At 37.0% G+C, this 27,967-nt stretch overlaps 1 protein-coding gene across 2 annotated transcripts in view; it reads left to right on the top strand.

Moving 5' to 3' along the window:
• The window catches only part of Spag16 (sperm associated antigen 16), a 1,047,686-nt gene that overhangs the window by 129,539 nt on the left and 890,180 nt on the right, over positions 1-27,967 (top strand). Inside the window, exon 10 of one of the 2 annotated variants that reach the window (XM_013351621.2) lies at positions 10,830-11,715. The exons of the other annotated variant lie outside the window; for it this stretch is intronic. Within the exon in view, the coding sequence (XP_013207075.1) occupies positions 10,830-11,060 (231 nt within the window). The 3' untranslated portion in view covers positions 11,061-11,715. Of the gene's footprint in view, positions 1-10,829; positions 11,716-27,967 lie in introns of those variants that run through there. 2 annotated transcript variants of the gene reach the window in all.

Here is a 27,967-nt window from a genome sequence, read left to right as displayed (position 1 = left end):
TATCTCTTATTATCAATGAGCTCAATTTGCCTCTAAAAAGGACAAGACTAACAGAATGGTTATGAAAACAGGCCCCATCCTTCTGCTGCATACAAGAAATACACCTCAACTTCAAAGACAGACATTACCTCAGAGTAAAAGGTTGGGTAAATATTTTCCAATCAAACTGATCTAAGAAACAAGCTGGTGCAGCTATCATAATATCTAACAAAATAGACTTCAAATGCAAATTAATTAAAAGGATGAAGAAGAAAAATCATATTCATCACAGGAAAAATCCATCAAGATGAAGTCTCAATTTTGAACATTTATGCCCCAAATACTGGAGCACCCACATTTGTAAAAGAAACATTAACAAAGTTAAATTGCACATCAAACCCCACACACTAATAGTAGAAATCTTCAACACCTCACAATCACCACTGGGCGCATCTGCCAGACTGAAAATTAACAGAGAAATAAGGGCACTAACAGATGTTATGATTCAAATGGACTTAACAGACATATATAGAACATTCCATGCAAACACAAAAGAATAGACATGTGGAACCCACATGGGACTGATTTAGGCCTCTGAATGTGGATAACAGTTATGTAGCTTGATCTGTTTGTGGGGAGCTCTGGCAGTGGGACCAGGACTTATCCAGGTGCATGAACTAGCTTTTTGGAGCCCACTGCCTATGAAGGGTTACCTTGCTAAGCCTTGAGTTGGGGTGGGGTGCTTTGGTCTTGCCTCAACTTGATATTCCAGACTTTGTTGACTTCCCAAGTGAGGATCGCCTCTGAAGGGTGGATGAGGTTGGAATGGGGGTTTGGAGAAGGCAAGGTAGGGGGAGTTGGAGTTGGTATGCAAAATGAAAAAAAAAACCTTTTAAATAAAAAAGAAAAAAATCTCTCTTTTCTGGGAACAACATTGTCCACCCCTGAAGTTTAAGATCTGCTTTAAACTTGTGTTTAGAAATATTTTACTGACTAGTGGGTTAATGTAAGATTTTGTTTATACATCCTTAGTTTTGGTTAACCTACCCTCACCCTTTCCTCCCTCTCATTTCCTATATCCCAATCCCCACTTAATTCTTTAACACACAGTATCTCTCCTTTCATTTCACATGTATTCTGCTGCCCTTTCAATCATTTGATTATAATTGTCAATTGCGTTGTGACATAGTAGGTTTTCGTATGGCAGTTCATATCTGCCTTCTTTTGGCTTAACATCCACTCTACTTTATCCCCTTTAATGAAGCTGTTTGCCCACAGGAATGCACCTCTTTAATTACTATCATCTACTATTCCCTGTCCCCTAACTTGCTTCAACAGGCAAGTGTAAAATTAAGGTAGTTTTAAGATTCTGTCTCACAGGGCATGAAAGATGGTTCAGCAGTTAAAAGCACTGGATCCTCTTCTATGTGATCCCTGTTAATTCTAGACACCCAAAATGGAGCTCACAACCATCTACAAAATTCAGTCCCCGTGGATCTGATCCCCATCCTGGCCTCCTAAGACACTAGGCACACATTTGGTACACAGACATATATGCAGGTACAACACCCAATACACATAAAATAAATACAGAAAAAATTAAAAAGATTCCATCTCAGAATGACCATCATGACAATAAATGTTGTCATGGATGTAGTGATAGGGCATCACTGGCATGATGCTGTGTGCCATTTGTTATGCCATTCCAGCTCGATGGTAGTGCACTTCATGGGCCTTCACCTAAAAGCTGAGACCCAGAACTTTTTATATTCTTGTAGCTGATGTTAGCTTCTGTTTTTGGCTGTTATCATCTACCTATAGTAGACTTGTTACACTCGTATTAAGTGAATACCTACTTAACATTCTTCCAGTAATTGTATATGTTGTTTTATAATGTGAGATTACCATATTTCAAATGTGTAAAGTTAGTAAGAAATTAGTTTTTCGTTGTTTCAGAGTTTGAATACATGGAAATCATTACAAAATCTGTGATGAGGTCCAAGTAAGAATTTTCATACTAATAATCAGCAAATGGTGTTGAATTTCTTCAATAGTTGGAATAATTCACTTATAAATCTCCAAGGGAATAAATTAGCACAATATTTATTCATAATATTGTTCTGTAGCAAATTCATAAGGATTAAGTAAATTTATTTATAATTCTTTTTGGGTAGAAAATTAAGTAAATACAAATTATTATATTATGCTAAATATATTATGTTTATGTACTGAGACTAAATGTGAATCACAAAATAAGCAATTAAGCAATTCTGATCATTCTCAGGATTATGCTTAATTGCTTATTTTGAATTAGAAATGTGTAAATGAGGATCACAATAAAAGCTTGCAGTAGAAAGATGCTCAGGACTTCCATCACTGTGGAAACAGCAGCTAATAAAGCCATGCCAGCCAGCCACTACACATGGTTGTACAAAGCTATAGTCTCAGCACTCTGGAGCCTGACACAGGAGGATCAAGAAAGTTCATAGCTACCATGGTTTACACAGTAAAATCTTCTCAAAAAGTCAAGAAAAAAAAGAAAGAAACCCGAATAAAAGGAAAAGAAAAAGAAAGAAAAAAGGGCAACAAATCTTCAGTAACAAGAAGTGCAGTATATGTTTCAAAGTACAAAATTCGTAAAAATTATGGGTTAATGTGTTAAAATACTAAAAACAAATATTATACATTTGAGTATAATATATAAATTAAACAAAAATAGAAATTATAGAATATTATAAATATATTCTGTTGTAACTTGTCTTTTCAGTTTACTGTTTTGTTTCTGAGACTCTTCCAGGATGTACATGGCTGTAATTCAGTTCACAGTGGCTTTCCTGTTTGTTTTATTATTCTTAATGTTCAGGCTATCTTCATGTTCTTAATCTAATGACTGCCGCAAATATTACTCAGTACACATCACTGGCATTCACAGAACAGCTTTTGTGGGAAAATAACCTCAGTGTGGAATTAAGATAAAGACTTAATTAGACTGTACTATTATTCCAAACCAGTTGGGCATATTTGTGAACTTTTGTGTAGAATTCTTCCTCTGTACATTTTTCCAACAGTTGAAATTACCAGGGTTCTTAATTTTTGTCAGACTAATGAGTAAAATATATTACCTCATTAGGTATTAATTTTCATTTTTCTGGTTATTAAATGGAACATGTACTTTTTACTATGGGTAATTTATATTTTATCTACTATGAAATAACATTTCATAAATTTTTGCCCATTTTACTCTGAAATTGTTGATCTCTGAAACATAATTCCTCTGAGATTCATCCAAGATGTCGCATGGCTCATTAATTTGTTCATTTTTACTGCTGGATATTTTCAATTTACTTTTTAAAAATTCAGTAAATTTGGCCTACACCTATTGGATCAAGAAGTGAGTGACCGGCTTCCCAGCTGGACAGCCCAGTCCCTAGGCTCTAGATCCTGGGAACATGCCCCACCAAGAACCACTAGATAGTTACTAGAGAAGGTTCCTCTGAGCAGGCCATCCCTTAGCTCCCCTATTGGACCCTGCAGTCTACAAACCCCACTCTGTCCCCCAAACCTAACCATCTACCCCTCCAGACACTGCCCTTACCAACTGGAGGAAGTGATGGGTAGATGCTATTGCAAGAATGCATTCAACAACCTAAAGAACAGTGTGGCACCACTAGAGCCTTGTGGTTCTCCAACAGCAAGACCTGAATATCCCAAGGTAGAAGAAGCAGAATAAAATTACCCTAAAATTAACTTTGTGAAGATGATAGAGGCCCTTAAAGAGAAAATAAAAAATTCCCTTAAAGAAATGGAGGAACAGATAGACAAAATAATTAGAAGACATCAACAAATCCCTTAAAGAAAACCAAGAAAAAAAAACAATCAAACAGGTGATGAACAGTTCAAGACTTGAAAACTGAAATAGAGGCAATAAAGAAAACACAAACTGAGGGAATTTTGGAAATGGAAAATCTGGGTAAACAGAATCTACTGATGGAAGCATAACCAACAGAATACAAAAGATGGAAGAGAGATTCTCAAATGTTGAAGATATTCATCAGTCAAAGAAAATGATAAATCTAACAAATTCTTAACACAAAGTGTTCACGAAATCTAGGACACCATGAAAAAAAGTCCAATGAATAATAGGGATAGAAGAAGGAGAAGAACTCCAGCTCAAAGGCACAGAAAATATATTCAACAAAATCATAGAAGAAAACATCCTCAACCTGAAGAAGGATATGCCTATGAAGGTACAAGAAGCGTATACAACATCAAATATATTGAACCCCAAATATATAGTCCCCTCACTATGCAATAATCAAAACACAAACATACAGAATAAAGAAAGAATGTAAGAGCTGCAAAGGAAAAATGCCAAATATGCAAGCCCAGACTATTATATTGAGCAAAGCTTTTAATCACCACCAATGGAGAAAACAAGATATTCCATGACAAAACCAAAATTAAACAATACCTATTCTCAAACCCAGACTTACAGAAAGTACTAGAAGGAAAACTCCAAACCAAACACGCTAACTGTACCATTAAAAACACAGGCAACAGATAACCTCATACCAGCAAACCCTGAAGAAGGGAAACACACAAACACTACCACTGAAAAAATAACAGGAATTAATCATTGGCTATTAATATCTCTTATTATCAATGGACTCAGTTTACCTATAAAAAGACACAGGCCAAGAGAATGGATAAGAAAGCAGAATCCATCCTTCACTATATACAAGAAACCTCAAAGACAGACAGACATTATCTCAGAGTAAAGGGATTGGGACAGATATTCTAATCAAATGGAACCACGAAACAAGCATGTGTAGCTATTCTAATACCTAACAAAATAGATTTCAAACTAAAATAAATCAGAAGAGATAGAGAAGGACACTTTATGCCCATCACAGGAAATATCCATCAAGATGAAGTCTTAATCCTGAACATTTATGCCTCAAATACAAGAGTACCCACATATGTAAAAAAAGGCATTACTAAAGTTTAAGTTGCACATCAAACCCCACACACTAATAGTAGGAGACTTAAACATCCACTTTCCCCAGTGGACAGGTCAACCAGACAGAAACTTAACAGAGAAATAAGAGTCCTAACAGATGTCATGACTCAAATGGACTTAACAGACATCTACAGAACATCTCATCAAGACACAAAAGAATATATCTTCTTCTCAGCCCCTCATGGAACCTTCTGTAAAATTAATCACATGCTCGGTAACAAAGCAAACCTCAACAGATAAAAAAAAAAGGAATAACCCCCTATATCTTATCAGACCACCATTACTTAAATTTAGAATTCAACAACAATATTAATTGCAGAAAACCTAGAAAACTCATGGAAATTGAACAGTGCTCAATTATATTACTCCTGGGTCAAGGAAGAAATAAAAAAATTAAAGACTTCCTAGAATTCAGTGAAAATGAAGGCAAAACATACCCAAACCTGTAAGACACTATGAAAGCAGTGCTAAGAGGAAAGCTCATAGCACTAAGTGCCTCTACATGAAGGGTAAAGAAATCTCACACTAGTAACTTAACAGCACAGCTGAAAGCTCTAGAAAAAAAGAAGCAGACTCAACAGGAGGAGTAGAGAACAGGAAATAATCAAACTGGGGGCTGAAATGAACAAAATCTAAACAAAGAAAACAATACAAAGAATCAGTGAAACAAAGAGCTTGTTCTTTGAGAAAATCAACAAGATAGACAAACCCTTATCCAAACTAATCAAAAGGCAGAGAGAGAACATCTGAATTAACAAAATCAAAAATGAAAAGGTATGACATAGTAACAGACACTGAAAAAATCCAAAGAATCATTAGGACATAGTACAAAAACCTGTACCCCACAAAATTGAAAACTGCAAAAGAAATGGACAATTTTCTGGTTAGGTACCAAATACTAAAATTGAATAAAGACCAGGTGAACATTTTACATAGACCTATAAACTACAAAGAACAAAGAAGTAGATGCACTCATCAAAAACAAAAGCCCCCTCCCATACTCCTCAAAATGACCCACATAATTAAACAAAAGGAACATTGCCAAACTTCTTCTCTGAGGCTAGTTACCCTAATACCCAAACCACATGAAGACTCCACCAAGAAAGCAAATTACAGATCAATCTCTCCCATGAACACTGATGCAAAAATACTAAATAAAATACAGGCAAACTGAATCCAAGAACATATAAAATAATTATCTACCATGATCAAGTTGGCTTCATCCCAGAGATTCAGGGATGGTTCAATATACAAAAATCTATCAATGTAATCCACCATATAAATATACTGAAAGAAAAAAATCCATATGATTATCGCATTAGATGCTGAAAAAGCATTTGACAAAATCCAACACCCTTCATGATAACGGTCGTGGATAGAGCAGGGATACAAGGAACATATATATCTAAACACAATGAAAGCAATATACAGCAAGCCAACAGTCAACACCAAATTAAATGAAGAGAAACTCAAAGTGGTTCCACTAAAATCAGGAACAATACAAGGCTGTCCACTCCATATCTGTTCAACATAGTTCTTGAAGTTCTAGAGAGAGCAATAAGACAACCAAAGGAGATCAAGGGAGTACAAATTGGAAATTAAGAAGTCAAACTTTTGCTATTCGCAGTATACAATACTGCGAACAATCCCGAGAATTCTACCAGGGAACTCCAACACCTTCAGTAATGTGACAGGATATAAGATCAGCTAAAAAACATCGGTAACCCTCCTATATACAAATGATAAAGTAGTTGAGAAAGAAATCAGAGAAACATTACCCTTCAAAATAGCCACAAATAACATAAAATATCTTGGGGTAACAGAAACAAAATAAGTGAAAGACCTGTTCAACAAGAACTTTAAGTCTTTGAAGAAAGAAATTGAAGAAGATACCAAGAAATGTAAATATCTCCCATGCTCTTGGATAAGTAGGATCAACATAATAAAAACGACAATCCTACCAAAAGTTATTCACATCAAAATCCCAATACAATTCTACACAGAATTTGAAAGAACAATAGTAAACTTCATATGGAAAATTGAAAAACCCAGAACAGCCAAAACAATACTGTATAATAAAAGAACTTCTGGAGGCATCACCATCCCTGACATCAAGCTCTATTATAGAGCTACAGTAGCAAAAACAGATGGTATTGTCATAAAAACAGTCAGGTTGAGCAATGGAATTGAAACGAAGACATGGATATTAATCTACACACCTCTGAACCCCTGATTTTTGACAAAGAAGCTAAAACTATACAATGGAAAACAAAGTGTCTTCAACAAACTGTGCTGGCACAACTACATGTCAACATATAGAAGATAGCAAATATATCCATATCTATCACTGTTCATAAAGCTCAAGAAGAGAACTTTATAGAAGAGAAAATGAGAAGCATCCTTGATTGTGTTGGCACAGGAGACTAATTCCTAAATGTAACACCAGTAGCACACACTGAAAGCAATAATCAATAAAAGGGATCTCCTGAAAACGAGGGGCTTCTTCTATAAGGCAAAAGACATGGTAAAATAAGACAACCTACAGACTGGGAAAAGATTTTCACCAACCCCAAATCTGAGAGAGGGCTGATTTCCAAAATATATAAAGAACTCAAGAACCTAGACATGAAAATTCAAAACAATCGAATTTAAAATGGGGTACGGATCTAAACAGAGAATTCTCAATAGAATCTCAAATGGCTAAAAGACATTTAGGAAATTGCTCAGCATCCTTAATCATTAGGGAAATGCAAATCAAAATGATGCTGAGATACCATCTTACACCAATCAAAATGACTAAAATGCAAAACACTGATGACAGCTTATGCTGGAGAGGATGTGAAGTGAGGGGAACACCACTCCACTGCTGGTGGGATTGCAAACGGGTATAGCCACTTTGGAAATCAGTACGGCAGTTTCTCAGGAAATTGGGAATCAATCTACCTACCTCAAGATCTAGTGATACCACTCTTGGGCATATACCCAAGGAATGCACATTCATATCATCAAAAATGTTGATAGCAGCATAGTTCATAATAGCCAGAACCTAGAAACAACTTATATGTCCATCAACCGAAGAATGGATAAAGAAAATGTGCTACATTTACACAATGGAGCATTACTCAGCTGTAAATAACAATGACACCATTAAAGTTGCAGGCAAATAGATGGAACTAGAAACAATGATCCTGTTTGAGGTATCCCAGACCCAGAGAGATAAACATGACATGTAATCACTTATAAGTGGATACTAGACATAAAGCAAAAGATAACCAGACTACAGAAAAGCTAGGGTAAAATGAAGATCTCCCAGGTAAACTGGGAGTAAATGGGGCGATAGTGGAGTAGGTGAGGGAGCACGGGAAAATGATGGATCAGGGTGGTCGAGCTGTGGGAGGGATGGAGTGGGAGAGTGTGAGGTCCCTCTGTAGACACCCCCCTCCCCCGTGTCCCTGAGACAATCAGATGCAGCAGGGAGTTGAGTCAAGCAGGAACTCATTTATTTCCTTACAGCATGCAATTTATAAAGCGAGAACCTATACATCCCAGAAGAAGCGGAAGGGAAATTAGCTAATCTCATCAGCTGTCACCTCTGCATGAGCTGGTGCTCCTACAGCCATGGGGATCACGAGGGCATCAGGGACTTTACTTCATCTTACCTCATCTCTAACTCCAATCATCTTTTTGTAAACAAGTCAGATCTCCTCCTCCCTTGCTCCCCTACAGCACCATTTTGGCTGGGAGTATTCTTCAAGGGCTTTGTGTTGTTACTCTTTGAATATCGGGCCCTTTTCTAATTGTTACGCATTTGGCATAGTTGTCACAGTTTTGTTACTAACTTGGCTACTCCAGCCTCCTTTATGCTCTATTCAGCCCACAGGAGAACAATGAAAGTGATATCTTGACAGAGGGAGCCAATATGGGGTTAAGGAGAAACCTGATGCTAGGAAATTTCCTAGGAATCTACAAGGATGACCCAGCTAAGACTGTTAGCAATTGTGGAGAGGGTGTCCAAACTGTCCTTCCCCTGTAATAAGATTGGTGAATACCCTAACTGTCATCATAGAACCCTCATCCAGTAAGTGATGAAAGCAAATACAGAGATCCCCAGCCAAGCACCAGGCTGAGCTCTGGGAATCCAGTGGAAGAGAGAAGGAGGAGGGATTATGTGAGCAAGGGTTGGGTCAAGATCATGAAGGCGAAATCTACAAAGTTGAACCAAGCTCTTGGGCACTCATGAAATCTAGACTAACAGTTGTGCCTGCACGAGATGGGGCTAGGCCCTCTGCAAGTGGGCGACATTTGTGTAGTTTGGTCTATCTGAGGGGTCCCTGGCAGTGGGACCAGAATCTAACCTTGGTGCACAAGCTATCTCTTTAGAGCCCATTCCCAATGGCGGGATGCCAAGCTCAGCCCTGATGGACTGACTTGGTCCTGCTTCAACTTAATATGCCAGACTTTGTTGACTCCCCATGGGAAGTCCTACCCTTTGGGAGGCATGGTTGGTGCATGGCCTGTGGGGAAGGTGAGGGGGACAGGAGGAGGGGTGGGTGGGAGAACTGTTGTTGGAATGTAAAATAAATAAATAGAAGGAAAAAAAACAGTAAAAATTTAGTAAATTCATCAATAAAATCATTTGGATCTCAAGATTTCTATTTTGGGATCACTTACTAAGGCAGCTTCTTTAATAATCTTGTGGTTATACTATGATATTTCTCCTTAAATGAGTTCTGGCTGTTTGTGTCACACAAGGAATTGTTCTGTTTCATCTAAGTTTTTTGTCTTACAGTCATAAGCTGCTAATATCATCTTGCTATTCTTCTAGAGATGGCAGAATCTATTGTGATTTCCTCTGCTCCATTCTTGCTTGTAATTCTAGTCTCCTTTTCTTTGCCATTATTCATCTTTTTACATAGGTATCTATCAGTTTTACTGTTTCTTTTTAAGGAATTAGTATTTTGATCCATTAGATTTTAGTATGGTTTTCCTGTTTGCAATGTCACTTTTTTCTACATTTATCTTTATTTTATCATTGCTTTAGTTTGAATTTATTATGCTTTTCTTTACTAGTTTTTTTTTTTTGTTTTTGGAGGAAAGAACTCATATTATCAGTTGAACTATTTTGTAGTCTACAATACAAGCAACAATTTGTTGTTTATTTTCTCAGCAATAGTTAGTTTAATCTCATGTTTCAGTGTGCAGTATTTTTATTTTTCTTACAATTTCCTTTAGTCCCATAGATTATTTTAACAGTGTCCTGCTTAAACCTGTTTCATTCCATGTGGATATGTTTTTCTTTCTGGACTTTCCATTTCTTTTTTTTTAATTCTGTGGAATAGTAAACTTGTATTTATTACATTACATATATATTATACAAATTACATTTGTATATTATAATATAAGTGGTATATTATAGTATTATATTGATATTATATAATATATAATTCATCTATATTTAATGTTTGGATATATCTCAAAATCTTTTAGCCCTATTCTTTTTTCAGTAGCATTTTCATCTATTCTTATACATTTATTTTTCTGTGTATAATTTGAAAACGTTTTTCCTCCTAACTTTTATAGAAAGCTTATCTTTGACTTATCCATCAATGAAAAGGTTCTCCATCTCTCTAACATTGGGTCTCTTACTGCTTAAATTTCTGTGATTAATTGCCTCACATTTTCTTTCAATGTCTTGCATTAACTTTTAAAACATTTTCTCCATACAGATCTTATATTTGTTTGTGTTAAACTTAATTTTAAGTATTTTATACTTTTGCTGTTGTAAGTGATCTTTTAAAAATCAATGACTTGTTTCTTTCTTGGCTTCAAGGCCTTCTCCAACAGATTCCAAGAGGGTGCTAATACGGTCAGTACAAGATCATCACTCTGCCCAACTTTATGTCTCCGTCAGCAGGAGTGGAGCAGGAACTCTCAAACTTGGAATAGGACCGCGCCTCAGCAGAGCTCCAGTAGCAAAAGACAGCAAAGTACAGGGACACCCAGAATAAGACCAAACAGGTCATCTTGGCTCTTCCAGCCAGAGTCAAATGGAAGATTCTGAGCAGTACATCTTCTTTGTCCTTCTGTACTTTCTTTTATCAGCACCATACCATTTTCTTTATTTTCTTCTGAACATCTGAAGAAACCCAAGATTCCCAACTCATCATATATTTTCAGAACTTTAATCTCAGCACATCACTCTTCCTGACCAACCAATTTCTCTTTCCCTAACTTCTGAAACTGTTGGTACTTAATGGCCTCAAGTTCAGTTTTCTTGTTCAGCTGTAGTGTTCCTTCTGTCCTGTGCCACTGGAAATCTAGCTGCTCCTAGTAATAGCTGTGCAGCCAGTGGAGTCCTGGCAAGTGTTTAGGAGTCGGTTTCTTAAAGAGCAGCATGGGGAGATGTGTTGGTGTTAGAAATACAGTTCAGTAGTTGAAGCTACAATCTAATGAGGCTGAATTTGCATTGGAGACTGGTATTGACAATCAGTCTCCTGAGCCAGCTCCAGGATGCCATGATTTGAAAGCGCAGTTAGGAGTGTTTATTTTCTCTATATTCAGTCAGTGCTCTGGACCTTTTCTTCCTTTGTCACTTCTAACCATGGTCCTTCCCTGTTTCTTGAATATTCTTTTCTTTGATTCTCATTTTGATCAGATTATCCCAATCATAATAATTGCTTATTTTAAGCACATCTTTTCTAGTGATTTCTTTTCTTCTTCTTCCTTCTCCTCCTCTTCCTCCTCCTTCTCCTCCCTCCTCCTCCTTCTTCTTTTCTTCTTCTTTTTCTGGACCAGGTTTTTCTGTAGCTTTGGAGCCTGTCCTGGAACTAGCTCTTGTAGACCAAGCTGGCCTTGAATTCACAGAGATCCACCTGCCTCTACCTCACGAGTGCTGGGATTAAAGGCGTGCACCACCACCATCCAACTCTAGTGATTTTTATAAACGGAAAGCAATGAATCCCGGAGACATTGCCATTTTCTTTATGATTCTGACCCTACACTTAATGATTTAAATGATCTCGTAATGCTTCTAACACTGTGGACTTTGAACGTCTTGACATTTGTCCCCAGTGAGCACAGTTCATCATCGTCAGCCACTCATTCTCACAGCCATTTCTTAGGCCTTGCTGCTGCTCACAAATGACTCTTACTATCATTTACTGTTTGTGCCTCACTCCTGAACCCTGCATGTAGATCAGCATTCAATTCTTGTATGTCTTTTGTCACTCTCTCTGTGTGACATGGCTTTGAGTTCTGCTGACATATTCTTAAGCTCTGATTTTAAGTACCCAACAGCCTATTTCCTGCCACAGTTTTCTCCACCCACTTTTCCACATTTGTTAATAGAAGTGCTACCCTTTCCGCTCATTTGTTTAAGCCCTCGACAGTTATCCTGAGCCTTGGGTGTCCATCTGTCTGTCTCCTCTCACCTTTGATATGAAAGAAATTATTTCTCTATGTTCTTGAAAATGATCTTTCCTTTCATAACACCAGCGCTGTTTCCCTAATACCTCTTCCCCTATCACCAGCCCTCATGCTGGCTCTTGCTACATGTCCTTCATCTGTAACTAAGATTATTGCAGAAATTTTTTCGCTAGTCTCTACTTTTGTCCTTATTTTCCTATAAACACAGTAGCTAGAGCCATTATTCAAAAAGGAGTCAACCTATAACATTTCTTTGTTGAAATCTTTTCAGAGTCTGTCTATCTGAGTCATAGTCCCAGGGAATCCCAAGCATGACGCCTTCTGAGCCTTGCTGTATTCCCAACTATTTACCTCTCTTCTCTCCTGCTATGTATTGTGTTTACATTCCAGGCTTCCATGAGTTTCTAAAACACTGTATATATGCTCCTGCCTTGTCGAGTTTGAGTTTGAGGCTTTCTTTGTTTGGGTTGTTCACTTGGATATCTTAAAGTCTCATCCCATTATTTCCAGTTAGCCCAATTTCCTTTAATATTTTCCATAGCTATACAATCTATATTATCTTTGATTATTGTTTATTTTTACAATAGGGTCTCCTTTTGATATAGCTCTGCCCAGTCTTACACATGAAATCATCCTGCCTCAGCCTCCTTAGTACTGAGAATCAAGTTTGCACCAGCACTCCAGTCACAGTATAAATTATAATGTGCTTGCTTATTCCTTGCTGCTTCCTGCACCTCTTTCCCGCCCTACCTTTCACTCAGGTGCCCTTGCATTGTTTTACATGATATGCCATGCTGATCAACTTGTTCACTGCAGTCCTTGTCACTGAAATACCAGCTCCATAAGAGCAAGAAAGGGCAGGTTTTTAGTCATTCCTGAGACATTTCCAGGCCGACAGCCTCATCTGGAAAACAGACATCCTGTTTCTGCACACCTGCATGAGTGCATAAGTAAAACTGTGGTCTGAAATTGTTATAGAAAACACATTTACTTAGCAGGAATTAATCTGAAGTAATTGCCTTTTAAGCTTTTTTTCCCTTATGGTTTGTAGTTTGGTGGAATTTCCCTAGTAAATAACGATATCATCTGTGAATAATGATGGTTTTCACTTATAGGTGGAAATTTTTGTTTTACTTATGATTGCATATTGCTTAGAATCTCTAGAAAGTTGCTATGTATGTGAACAGGCATTCTTACCCTTATTTATGTAAAAAGTGAATGCTTCTGATGTTGCAACGCAAGGAATATTTGTTGGTTTTGGTAGATAGTTAGGATTTATTAAGTTTGTCTATGTTTCATCATGAATATCTAAATTTTTAAATAACATTTTAGTGGCAATTTGTAAATCATGTTTAAGTGTCATGATTTTATTTCATCATGAATATTGTGACTTCTGGTTCTGAGGTGATTTTTCCCACTAATATTTCAATGTGGTAAATGCCGTTGCAGATTTTCTGAATAAACAATCTTTTCCACTTCTTGGATAAAACTAACTGGTTGCTTGTGTGTGATTTGGTTTGTGTAGTGCTGGATATTGCTATAATTGTTTTCACATGCCTTATTTATATTAGAAATTTCTATGTTGTAAGAAATATATTAATTTCTATATTGTAAGATAAGTATTGAGATTCCTAAAATTGTTGTCTTTTTGAAATTTTTAATGAACTGAATAATGTTTTTATATATTCTTTAGAAAAGGTTTAATGCCATAAAAGACCTTTATTTTCAATGTATGGCAGAAATTTCAATAAAGCTAATAGAAACATTCTGTACTTAGAATATTTTACATTGTGACTTCTTCTTTTCAATATAATAGAACTGTGGAGGTGATTCCTTCTTGGATCAACCCTATAGAGTTAAAAAGCAATGAGCTTACATGAATTTGGACATGTTGTCAACTTTTGAATTTACTACTTTGCAGCTATTTGCCACATTCTGTTACCTGTCACGGCTTTTCTTGCTTGTGAGCTGTTCCCTTCCGTCCCTTTCTCCAGGACTTAAGGCCATGCTTCTTTCTCAGCAGTGTTCCTTTGTTTATGGCAATTTTACTGGTATTTCTGAGGACAATTATTACCCTGTGTTTATATTGGTTATTTCCTGTTCTTTAAAACCTTTGAGTTCATTTTGTTGGTTATCAACAATCTTCAATCGGTCACACATAGTTAAATGATTTTGGCCTACTATTCTAAGTATTTTATATTATAAAGTCCCTCCTAAATAGTTTTATTTAAATTTTCCCTACAACACATTTAGTCATAGTCTTTCCTTTCTAACTACTACCAGATACTCTTCACCTTTCTATAAACTTAACTTTATGTTCTCTCTCTCTTTCTGTCTCTCTGTCTCTCTGTCTCTCTGTCTCTCTCTCTCTGTCTCTCTCTCTCTCTGTCTCTTCTCACCTGAAATATGCTAATTTGGGATATGTATATTATATGTATATTTCTAATACAGCTTGATTATTATGTATTATTCTTATCTGTGACATAGACCAGTACAAGATCAAGGCAGACCAAAGTCCCAACATGGAGGAGCAGGAGGTAAGCAATGCTGAGAGCAGGCAAAAGTACAAACAGGATGAACTTGTGGCATGAAATAGAAGAATTTCTCCATGTTCCCACCAATATGTGTTAGCATTACTTGTAGGATAGATGAAAATATTTGCCATTACAATATTTCTTTATTTACAAGTGACTTGAGATTCCTCAACATATTTGGAGTATTTTGAGTCCATACTTGTTCACTTCTTTATGTGGTGGGTTGGGAGAGACATGCTATTCTGTGCCTCCTGGAGGTCAGAGGAAAAAAATCAATATTCTCTGTTTTCACTATGTGGATCCTTGGGTTCAAACTCAGATCTCAGGCTTGGCAAAAAGTGATCTTGACTGCTGAAACATTTCACTGACCAGGTTATCATTTTTTTAAGTGTGTGTGTGTGTGTGTGTGTGTGTGTGTGTTTGTGTGTTTCTAGTACATATGTAAATCAGAAATCAACATTTAGAGTCTTTGATTGTTGTCCATTTTATCTTTTGAGAGATGTTCTCTCAATAACTAGGTGTTTGCTAGTAACCTAGATTGACTGGTGAGTGAGCTCCAAGATCCTCTTGTTCACCCCACGATTACAGATGTGCCCGACAATGCAGGGCTCTTCTGTGGGGGCTGAGCTTCTGAACTCAAGCCTGCTAGGCAAGCTCATTCCCCTGAGCCTTCTCTGCAGTCCCTGGAGTTTCCTTTTATAAAATATCTGTGTTCTTTGTTGATTTTCTTATGACTTTAGTTAATGTTCTCACTCCCCTCCAACAGGGTTTCTCTGTGTATCCTTAGCTGTCCTGTAATATGCTTTGTAGACCAGGCTGGCCTCAAACTTACAGAGATCCATCTGCCTCTGCCCACCATTGACTGAACTAAAGGTGTGTGCCACTACCATCTGGCTTTATAATGACATAAAATTTCTGTCTTCTAGTTAATTAATAAATAATGTTAGTAATTGTAATTGTTTTTACATTGTTTTATGACAATATTTAACATGCACATTTAAAAGTTTTATTAATCAAATGAATGCCACTGGATCTGTGACTGTAAGGACAGGGCTTCTGTGTAATCCTGCATTAATTCTGTGGACAGCTCCCATGATATGCCAGCCCTACTGATGATAATAGATAATATCTGTTTTATAAACATTTATCTTGGAAAGCTTGCTCTCTGGCAAATGTTTATTATTAAAATAAGTAGAGTAAATTTAATTGCATTTTGTGGATTCAAATTTAATCTAAGAAATAGTGCGTATTGCATCCTAGATGCTAATACCGAGAGATATAGTACCAAGTGGAATACAAAGCCTTGTGTCCTCTGTGGTTAAAGATAGTGTTAGAAGCTGAAATGGGGGAGGGCGAGAATTTAATGATAATGGCTATTATTATTATTTTTACTTATTTGGGCTTCTTCATGCATATAGAGCTCAACACAATTTAATTTAATAGTTAATGCATCTATAGAGACTTATAGAATTATTTTAATTATGCCCGTTCTTCAGTTAAAACTCTGAATTTACCTGACTGTATAAAATAGTCTATTTTAATGTGCTTCACCAAATGGCAAGGAATTAAATGTGTGTTCAGAGCAACTCTAAGGTGTGTGGAGACTCCCATCAAGTTGCACACCACTTGCCAGCTCTGTAATCTCTGACAGGAACTTAGTTCTCCCTTCCCCAGTTGCTTTCCCTATTCCATCCTGGGTCTTTAACTTCTGTGTAGTGAGAAATGTAGGTGGATAAGAACTAGCTGAAGCCATTCTCAAGTTTATAGCCAGTTATAGCTGAAAATAATTTGGGATTAGAGTCAGAACTCCAAGCTTTAGCCTAAGTGACACTCTTTATTAGCAGCTTGAGGCTAAGCAATGCCTATGTGTAGATTTTCTCCACTCCCTTTCTTCATTGATGAGGAGCATACAATTAGAAATAAAGTGATGAGATGTGATCTCTCAAAATTGAGATAGTGAATAGAAACACCAATGTTTTTTGGAAGTGTTGAGGAAAGTGTGGGTAACACAAGCCAAGTATTTAGCTTTCTTCTAAAACTGGTTAAATTTAGTTCATATTTCATATAAGAAGAAATGGAGATCTTGTATGTGTAGGAAAATGTGAATTTTCCCCTATCAAATATATATATTGATACAAGTAAAATTTCTTTGAATGGTTATACTGTTGAATTGTTTTACTTTCCCGTGTTAAAACCCACTTTAATGTTCCACCTATCCAAGTAGTTCATTCATTGACTAGCAGAGATACTAATTTTCTTTCATTATGACTCACTATAAGGTATATATTTAGTGAATCTTGGTAGGATGTTTACAAAAAGTGGTTTTGACTTTGAAAATATATGGTTTATGGAGATGGAGAAATGGCTTAGTGTATAAGAGAACTTCTTGTTTATTCACAGGACCCACGTTCAACTCCCCACATCTAAATGCAGAAGAGGGAACACAACAGTTGTAAGAGGCAGGGAGGGAAGAGGACTATCCGGAAACTGTTTTCTGGCACAGCACTGACACATATGAAATCTATGTGGGTGTGACAAAACCCATGCAAACCCTAGTCTCAGGTCCTAGATGGGGCAGTGGGGAGAGGGCAGGAAGTCCTCCTTTCCTTAACTGGGGAGAACTGGCGATGGATAGCAGCTGGGCCAGGCTGCCACTGCTCTGTGAAAGTGCAGTCCTTGCTGACTTGACCACATTCGCCCACTGGAAGGCCACACAGCCAAGTGGGCATAATTGGATTTAATGGATTTAAAAACCTAAAGAAGACACAAGTTGAAGGGTGAATAGGGAAGGGTGGTTAGATCTGCGAAGAGTTGGGGAAGGAGGCAAATAGGATCAAAACACTGTAAGAATTTTTTAAAGAACTAATAAGATTAGCTAAATGTTTACACTTATTAAATTACATGAATATATTTATTTTTCTCTTAAACATTAACTTATATTAAGTGTAATTTAAATTTATTTTAATCAATAACTTATAGCAGTAGGTTGCTGTTAAAAATTAAGGCACTTTGGTCCTTCATACATAAGAATTTGCTTGATAAATATGAAGAATCTTTTCCCTTCTGCTATTGAATATGTGGGTGGACTGAGTACTGTGAAAAAGAATCAATTAAAGTTTCCGGCATTAAAAACTTGAAGCAAAATTGATGTGATCCATTATTATGTGTATAGCTATTATTAAATTTTGGGTTAATTAGGCATAGGCAGTATACATTCTACCCAGTTATCTTTTATTGAGTTTATGCAACATCTAATCATTTCCTTGGTCGGTTGGGAGAAGACTGTAGGTGAATAATTTTCCACATTGTGAAGCATAATGAGATAATGTGAATATTATCTCATTATGCATATAAATAATTTCATTTCAGGATAGAAACGGGGATGAAAAGAATTTCAATATACCTTTTGTTTTGGTAAGTTTGGACACCTGCACTTTATCCTAAATTCTTGGATGATTTCTCCAGGGCTCGGTTTCTTGATTCCCTCTATGTAATTAATTCCTAGCATTATACTTTCAGTTCACACGTTTCCTTTAAATACAGGTTATGTAAGCCAATTCTCAATTTCCCTTCATATTAGATGTCTTAGCTTTCATGCGAAGTTTCTCAAAAGTATCTACAACTCAGCACAGCCAAGTATGACCTCATGTCACTTATCCCTGGTTTGATAACTAAGTTGGTGACTCTCTCCATCATAAATCTGATGGGCAAGTCAGAAACTCACGGCTCTTTAGATGTCTCTCTGTGCCTTTTCTCTTGACTCCAGCTCATCACTTACACATTAATCAGTTTAAGGTTTTTTGTCCCCACGACTCTCCATCTCTTTGCTCTCCTGTAGGGAGTCACAGTCCTCCCCTGGATGTGTGTAACTGCATCATTCCTCCACAGCATTTACTCACTGAAGCAGAGCGACCTTCAAACAGCCCTCATTCTGGGTCACAGCTTTAGTAGTTCCCAACCACTGTAATGATAGCACAAAACTGTTTACATACTAAGCAGGGATCCTGGCCCTGGCCATTGTTTACTGCATCTTAGCCCTGTTTTCCCATTCTGAGTCAGGGGGTTCTGCTCTATTTTGACCTTATCTTGACTGGACTTTTGTAGCTTAAAATTCCCTGTTTTTTAATTATGTAGTTTTCATAAGTAAGAATAATGAAATTTGTTTCCCATATAATCATGTGCCTATAATTAACAAAACGCTGAAAAACATACTAATACAAAATGTTAGAATTTGAGTTTTCTTTAGCAGACATTTTTGCATTGAATTTTTTAAAAGCTCTCTCATTCCCGTGTGTCTTTCAGATATCAACACAATTCTCATTTCTTCAGAAAATCTTCCCTTGACTGTTGATTATATTTCAGGAGGTTCTTTTGCTCCCCCTCCCCCCCCACATCTTTCAGAATCTAGACTCTTGTTTCTTGACTTCTCAGTGACTTCATCTTGTTTGTTTGTTTGTTTATTTAATGAAAGTCTCTCTTTTTTCCCTTTGCAATTTCTGAGAAAGCAGAACCATGTTATCTTCTGGCTTAGAGCTGTGTCTCTAACCTCTTTTATTGTTTTTTCTGGCATTTAATGTATATTTTGCTGTCCTAGTCTACAGGAGAGTATCACGAGTCTGTTCTTATATTTGGTTTACGGCTTATAAGTGTGATTTTTACATATTTATAAGACAATAAAATTTAAGTTGACATCTTCTTTGGATTCACCTTGGGAAAAAAAAACCCTAAATTAATCATAGGCATAATAACTTTCATATCTCTATAGTAAATAAAAATTCTGAGAACTAAATGCACATGCCTATCAGAGAAAAATTATGATGCCTGGGAGCAATTCCCTGTGTACCCTGAGGTTGCCATAAATTCCAGCTGGACTTCAAGACTTATCGTATTCAATATGTAGTGCAATTTCTTTTCATAAATTTAACTAAGGGGGTGCGTGCTGGCTTTATAGTCACTCTGTAAAAAACAGCCAAGCCTGGAAATGAAGAGCTGTGGCCCGACATGTCATGATATCAGGAAAGTTGCTCGTCGGCCCCTCTTCCCAGACAGCTCTCTGTGCAGCTGTAGAGGTTGCCTCTCCTCTCCACCTTTCCCTGCAAATCACAGAGCATCACAGTGGAACGAATTCCGCGAATTTGGTTTTGACCATATGAGTGATGTTTGCATTCAGTGAAATGCAGGTATTCGTGAATTATTGCCGCCAAATCTTTGATCATGTTATGAATTCAATGCCACTATGTGAATTCTTGGTGAGAAAATGTGGAGTTTAATTCAGAAACTCTGAAATGCGTTGCTAATAAAAACTTTTAAAGGCATAAAACTTACATGTACATAGTATTACAGTGGTCACAATAAATCAGTAAACATATTTTTAAACCATTTAAATCTTTAACATGAATTTTCTTTCATTCTGTAGTAAAGAAATGAGTCATGTCTTTAGCAGCTCTCTTATAGAATTCACCACATAATGGTCAAATTAGAAAAATAAAATTCTTACGGAGTTCTGTACATAAATACATAAATCATAATGTGATTTTTTTTTGCCACTTGTCTCAAAGGAAAGTGTTGACTATATTTTGAGAATGAAATATATACATCATATTGACATGGGACAGCTATGTATTCACCAAGTAGTCATTTATGGAGTGCCTATTATATATAATACTCCAGGCTGAAGAGATAGAAATGAATACTATATTGTTGTTTGCTGGTAGCTTATAGTTGAACTGGTCTGGATTATGACACAGCTGCCATGTTGTGTATAATACACAGTTCTACATTAATAGCAGGGTTTGTATAAGGAGAAGGGCGTGGTTTAGGATTGGTTTATATTTAAGTATGAAGTGGAAGATGGCGTTCATTCGATCAATTCAATTCTGAAGAAGGAATCTTAGATTTCTTAGAAGTGCAAATTTTACTCTGCACCGTATAGTCATAGCAAAAAGATAAGTGAAAAATTTTCACTTCCTGCATTATCATTTTTGTAGGGGATTCATTTAACGGGAAGACATACTTAAAGGCTGAAGAAATGTGGGAAAGAATGGCAAAACAATGAGAAAGGGATGCTGAGGGAGGAAAAGGAACTCAGAGGTCTAGTTTAGGAGTCACTGGAAGATGAGTTAGTCTTGACCATGATAAGAAAAGTGAAATATATGTGAAAGTTAAAATAAAAAGAAGGCTAAACAGAGGTAGGGTGTTCATGCTTTTGTTATTGTTTGCTTCAATGGTGTTTAGAACTTGAAATACAGATATTTCTAGTTCCAGCCTGTATCAGGGAGTCATCTTCTGGTCTATTTCCAGCTCCCAGCTCCTCTCTGTCTTTGTCTCTGTTTCTCTCAGTCGGTCTCTCTCTGTCTCTCTGTCTCCCTCTCTCTCTCTGTGTTATTTCTCTGTCTGTCCTACTTGAGGCCACAGATCAGTGTTATTCTGCGTGGTACGCTGCTGTGGTTTTTTTCCCCAGTCAATAATCACCACCTTACTTTTTCCCGAGCATCTGTTTTAACCCCAAAGCTTTGGTTCTTGACAGTATGGGTCTCTTCTGCCAGTTGGCTGGCAGAGGGAGAGGGGAGAGGAGTGACGTGAAGGCTCGAGCTGAGAAGGCTCGAGCTGAGATTCAGATCCAGCTAAACCGCCCACGTTCTTCCTGGGTATTATCTATGACACCATGAGTGTGGTCAAGCCTGTGAATGTCGCCATGTCGCCAAAGCTGTTGAGGACTTGTGGAAGAGCCTAAACTCAGCTCCCTGGGCTCTGTCTGCGCATACTCCATCTTTGCACCTTTCCAGAGACCCACTTTCTGTGTGAGGAGGTAAATTTCCTAAGACAGAGCTACCGTGTTACTAATGTCACAGCAGGGTTGTGCTCATACCAGGACTTCTTGCCAAGCCTCTCCCTCCAGCTGCTATGATAAAACAAACAACAGCAAATGCCAACTCTCCCCCATGACCCTCCCCCAAGTTTTGGACCACATGGAGATAAAGCTTTATGCAAAGAAGAATGTTTAGTGCTGGGCATCCAGATAGATAAAAATCTACAGGAACATACTGAGAAGAGGGAAGTTGTGGGCTCTGAAAAAGTACCTTGTTTTCTGTTCAAGTATATAAATAATGTTATTTTGTGCCCCTAAACTAAGTGGCAATGCATCAACAGCCAGAGCAACTGTTCTTAAATATGAGGTCATCTTTCATAATTGATGTAATGAAAGCAATATTTTAAAACAGACTGTTTTTATATTTTTTCTTTTATTGAAAATGGATTTTCTTTCACATAATATATCCTGATTAAGGTTTCCCCTACCTTTGTTCCTGCTAGCTGTCTGCCCCTCCTATCCAGATCCATACCATTTCTGTCTCATCAAAATAAAACAGATTTCTATAGTGTATTAATAAAATAAAATATAATAAGATAAAAGAAAAAAGTAGTTCATAATAAGGGGGCAAAACAAGCAAACAGAAGAAAAGAACCCAAGAAAAGTTCAAGAAACAAGGGGCTCCACTCATTTGCACACTCAGGAATCCTATAAAACCACTAAACTAGGAGACATAACATACACACCAGGGACCTATATGGTAAAAAGAAAAATATATGAATAAAATAAATTTTAAAAAATTTTTAAAAGGAAGAGGTCTGACACAACATCATAAGACAGAAAATCTCCAGGGCTGCCCTCTAGCTCATTTCCTGTTGGCCATCTCCTGGGCTTGCAGTCCACGCTAGCAGTAGTTAGCTTCTGCAGTGAGGCTTTTGTGGAGGATAAACTAAATTTGCATTTGCAAGTGGCTATCAATTGGAGATTGGTTCTGGGTTAGGGATTGGGGCATGAGTCCCTAGATTTTGATTATTAATTGACATTCTGACTGTAATTGATCCATAACAAATTACTCAAAGGCAAAGCAGTGTAGTAAAATTTCAAGACTAATTTATTAGCTCCCCCTGTGTTATTACACACTATTTCCTAAGAATTGATGGACTTCTAGGGTGGGGACAGAATCCCAACAGGCAAAGCTATATTTTGTATCAACCATAGTTCACATATATGTGCAGATTCATGCAGGGAGTTAGTGGTAGGTAGATAAATTATATTCAATCCTTTCTAATTAACCCTTAGTCATGGGCATGTTTCAGCAAGGTCCTTAGAAATTGGATGGGACCCTATTCTAATCCTCTCTGTAATATTAACAAAAATTAAAAGTACTGATTGTTTGGGGTGGTATAATCTAGTAGCTGAGTTTGCTTTTGTAGCCATATAGACAGCAAAGAATAAGTTATATATTTCAGCATTGTAATTAGATTTTATCATACCATTCCTTCAATAATCATTAAAACTATTTGGTTGCTTTAAATCTAATCACGTAACAAACAAAATAAAAGTGGAGTGTTTGTTTGTTTGTTTGTCTTTTATTGTTTTTCAAGACAGGATTTCTCGGTAGCTGTGTATGGAGTCAGACCTGGAACTCACTCTGTAGACCAGGCTGGCCTTGAGCTCACAGAGATCCATCTGCCTCTGCCTCCTGAGTGCTGGGATTAAAGGCGTGCGCCACCACCGCCTGGCAAAAGTGGAGTGTTCACAGAGCAACAATGTATGTTAAAGGGCTGTGTTAATAATGTCATGAGCACTACTCTTACTAATAGAGTATAACAATATGACTTCTTGTTGGTGCCTTTGAACATGAAGCTAGTAGTATTTCATATGTATAAAAACAATCTGCTATCATTACCTCTAAGGATAGTTGATAGCATGGTTCTCTTTAGATGCCTGTATACGCTTCCAGATCATGAACTACTCTAGCATCTTTAGATCCCAAAGAATCCAGCACATCACTTGCATATTAATACTTTTTTCCTTACTGAATTGATAGGAAGTTCTTGTGTTCTAGAAGTTTCTGTCTATTTTCACTTTACACGTAGAAGTAGAAGGAAGCTGAAATTAAGAAAATTTATAATCTGTTTTCTGAATATCCTATTAAATTTTCTTATTTAAAGGCAATGATACATATTCCTGCTAATTATTTCTACTGGGTTTAACAAATCAAAGCTAAGACTAGACAGTTGGTAGTCCACAGATGAATATGTTTTGCTCAGTCTTCTAATGTTCGCATTCCTTATCATTTTTGTTATGCTTGTATTAAATTAAAGTTTTGTTCTCAAAATTTCAAATTAATTCTAATCTACATACCATCCATCCTTACCTCTGTTTGTAGATATCCTTGTCTTCACTTTTTCTGGAACATGTTACCATTTCTTCTTGTGTTTCTCGAAGCTGATTCTTATTCTCTCTGAAAACTGTTCCTTTCCAGTTGAGGCCATGTGCATCACCACCTTCAAGTGTCCACTCCAGTTCCACCTCTTCTGTGACCTCTTCAGACTGCCATTTCTGCATTTACATGGGCCGCCCACAGCTCGCCCTCTCCTCTACTCAGTGTCCAGTCCCCTTATCTTATTACTCCATTTTCTTTTCTTTACAGAGAAGTTTTTGTCTCTTGACATCCCATGAGATTTACTTGCACGCTGTAACAGGTGCCTGTTTTTCTTTTCTTTTTGCTAGTGTATGTTGAGCAGTTGGGATAGTGTTGGGTAAACTGGGACTACCAATAAGTAGTTAAAAGGCCTAACATATCTAAGGCATTGAGCTTACTCCCCAGGCGTCCCACTTCAAGGAACAAGGAAGGAAGAACAGGGAATTTGCGTGTTTAGTGAAAAATAGAGATAACATTTTTTATGTTTCATGATGTAAAGTAGACTATATCTCTTTGTCAAATATATAAAGTGTGTATGAACTGCTAATGAATTCATTTCAATTATCTTTCTGATGTCTGACTTTTGAATGTCAGATGTCTTTTCTAAATAGTTACAAAAACAACCTTATTTAAAATTCAAAGATCACTGAGCCTTGCACTAATAAAAATCAGGTAAATCTTGTAGATTACTTTAATAGCAAGTACCTTGTGTAGCTCAGACTATATGTTTCTTTTACTGTGGAGCTTTATAATGACCTAGGTTATGAAGCTACTAGCAGATGGTCCTCATGGATACCCTCAGAGAATGGAAACTTGAATTAGTTATGATTTTTATCACTTTAGAATAGATTTGCACACAGATGTGGATATTAAAAAGATGGCAGTCAATTAGAGTAGTATTAGGTGTGTACCCTTGGCCAGCGGTGCAAGTTTATCCTAGATAGTAAATTTTTCACTGTTCATATGGAATGGTGTCAGGTGATACTTGTGGAGACATGTCAGCCATCCATAATCTATACCCCAAAACAAGCCTCAAAATATTTTATACTTACTAAGTAAAATGTTCTAAGTTGAATAGTAAAATTATAAATTATTGTTATTATTTATTTGACATTGTGTGGAACACTGACAGAAATGGCTGCTTTGGTCACTATCCAGGGATGCTCTTTTCTGAACTTTCAAGTTCTTTTTCTTGCATTCCTATTTTATTTACCCTCTGTTTTAGAATTTTTAGATTTGCACCACTTTTGTGTGATAATGCTAGTATTAGACAAAACAAAATTTATACTTAGAATTAATTTATATGTAACATAATTGTATAACACCTTGTATCATAATTTAAAAACTGAACAGTTTGAGTAAGAGCCAGGGGTAAAGGAGAACAGGGAAACCCACAGAGACAGCTAACCTGACTCTGGATGGACAGCTAGGGAGCCTGCATAGGACCCACCGAGGCCCTCTGCATGTGGGTGACAGGTATCTAGCTTGATCTGTTTCTGGGGCTCCTAGCAGTGGGGTCAGGACCTATCCTTGGCACTTGAGCTGGTTTTTGTGAACCCACTCCCAAAAATGAGTTTTCTTGCCCAACCTTGATGCAGGGGAAGAAGGTTGGTCCTGCCTCAATTTGATGTGCCCTGCTATGTTGACTCCCATGGGAGGCCTTACCCTTTCTAAATGGAGAAAAGGGGGAGTGGATGGGGGGGTAGAATGGTGGTGATGGAGATAAGGGAAGGAGAGGAGGAAGGGGAAAATGTGGTCTGTATGTAAAATAAATGAAAAAAAGAATTAAAAATATCTTATTAAATTACACAATAAATTTTATTAATTTCCCAACATTAAAGCCAGTGTAGGACAACTGAGCTCTGTTGAAATTTCAGTTACAAAAAGGAAATCTTATTCTTCAGTTTGGAAGTTGGCCAACTAGAGATTATGTTACACAGTCAGTACAACTGACTAGTCACTCAATGGGGGAACTGTTTGCTTGGTCAGATAGATCTTCAGGCAAATCTAGCTTCCTAAGTCTTGTTCTTTGTTTCTGGTTTTTAGAGGTTACACAATTGTTTGTTTTAAATGAAACTTAGAGAGAGGTACATTATCTAAAAGGCAGTGAAATTTCTACTATATATTTCAGTTTCTGTGCTTCTAGGTGATAAAAATTATTAAATGTTGGGAACCTCTTTATTTCCAAGGTAACTTGTAATGAAAAATATCTTTGTTTTACAAAATCAAACAAATTATGTCCTTAATGGATAAATATAATTTCATTGATTTCTGTCATCTTTCAATTAATTTCCCTTATTTATTTATTACCAAATAATGTTGTCAGAGTTAATACAATCATTTTTCATAGTACTTTACTGACCTGATTTAAAGACCTATTGTAAAAGTAAATGCATATATGCTTATTAGCTACACATAAACATTAAGTAGATTCTGTCTAAAGGACCCTTAGCCTCCCTGAGTACTGCTTCAAGCTTTTTTTTAGCAACTATTTATGCTCCTGGGGATTATGAAAGCAAAATCAATGACTTTTAAAGAATTAGAAAGACATATGCCATCGTCCCAGAAACAGGAACTCTGCCAACTTGCTGCCCTCAGAAATGTGTGAGCTGCACAGGAAGCTACTGGGAGTGTTTCATATTTTCAGATGGAAAATTTTACCTGGGGGAAGCATTGTACTTATTCCCATTTCTCAGGAAAGTTCTGTGCAAGAGAAGGAGGCAGGTATGATTCTTTTTTACAAGTCTACTGCGGCTCCCATCATGTTGGCTTCTGAGTGGGAGAAAATTACCAGATTACTGAGAAACACACTTTGCTTGTGGAATTAAAAATGATAACTGGGTCCATGTCTTTGGTCATGGAAGCAGAACAGAAGACTTGATCCAGCTTCTTACTCTGTACTGCCTTGTTTACACCAGGTTAAAAATCTTAGTCTTTGCATAGATACCTCCCTCATATTTTAAGTAGCTAACTGAGCAAAGTGTATGTTTCACATATTACATGGCCACTGTGGATCAACAGTGGGTCTCTGTTCCTTAGAACCAGCTTGAGACATAGCCTGGGTAAGGGTTTGACACTTGCTTTCTTTTTAGAGGTCAGGCACCAACAACTGGCACACATGTTCTTGTGTCTCTTGCCTGACACCAGAAGTACTCCATGTGGTTTGGCTCAAATCTTATTAGTGAAGCAAATCAAATGACCACCCCATACTTATCTTCAAGATAGCATAGAGTAATACTTGTGGGTAGCCAGATTATCAAACTGACTAAGTCTCAATTTAAAAAAAAAAACTTTGGTACCTTGGTGACTGCCATGCAGTGAGTCTGGAATCAGATCATAAGTACAGTGCTGTTTAATAGAAAAGCAAAAATGTATAAAAGCAGATAGTCTTAGGACCCATGGTTCTTGTAGCTCATTCCTTTATTTTGTTGGTGTGTGTGTGTGTTTCATGTATGTTCTTGTTTTAGTGTGGGCATCTATGCACATATATGTAGAATCCAGAAAGTTTAAAACAGAATGTTTCCTGTCTTATTTTCAAGACATGACTGTGATTGATTCAAGTTTATCAACTTGGCCCCACTGGATAGTGGGCTCTAGGTATTTTCCTGTCTCTGCCCCCCAAGCCCAGACATGTACCACCATACCATATTCCTGTGGTACTGGGACCCTGACTCAGGTCCTTCCACTTACAAATCTGGATGTAGCATCTGGACCATCTGCCCAACATCCTTCTCTGTTTTTTTTTTCTTTTTTTTTCTTTTTTTTTATTTTTA

Source organism: Microtus ochrogaster, linkage group LG4 (genome assembly GCF_000317375.1).
Source record: "Microtus ochrogaster isolate Prairie Vole_2 linkage group LG4, MicOch1.0, whole genome shotgun sequence".
In the NCBI taxonomy this organism is placed as follows: domain Eukaryota; kingdom Metazoa; phylum Chordata; class Mammalia; order Rodentia; family Cricetidae; genus Microtus; species Microtus ochrogaster.
This window is presented reverse-complemented; position numbering and strand designations above follow the sequence as displayed.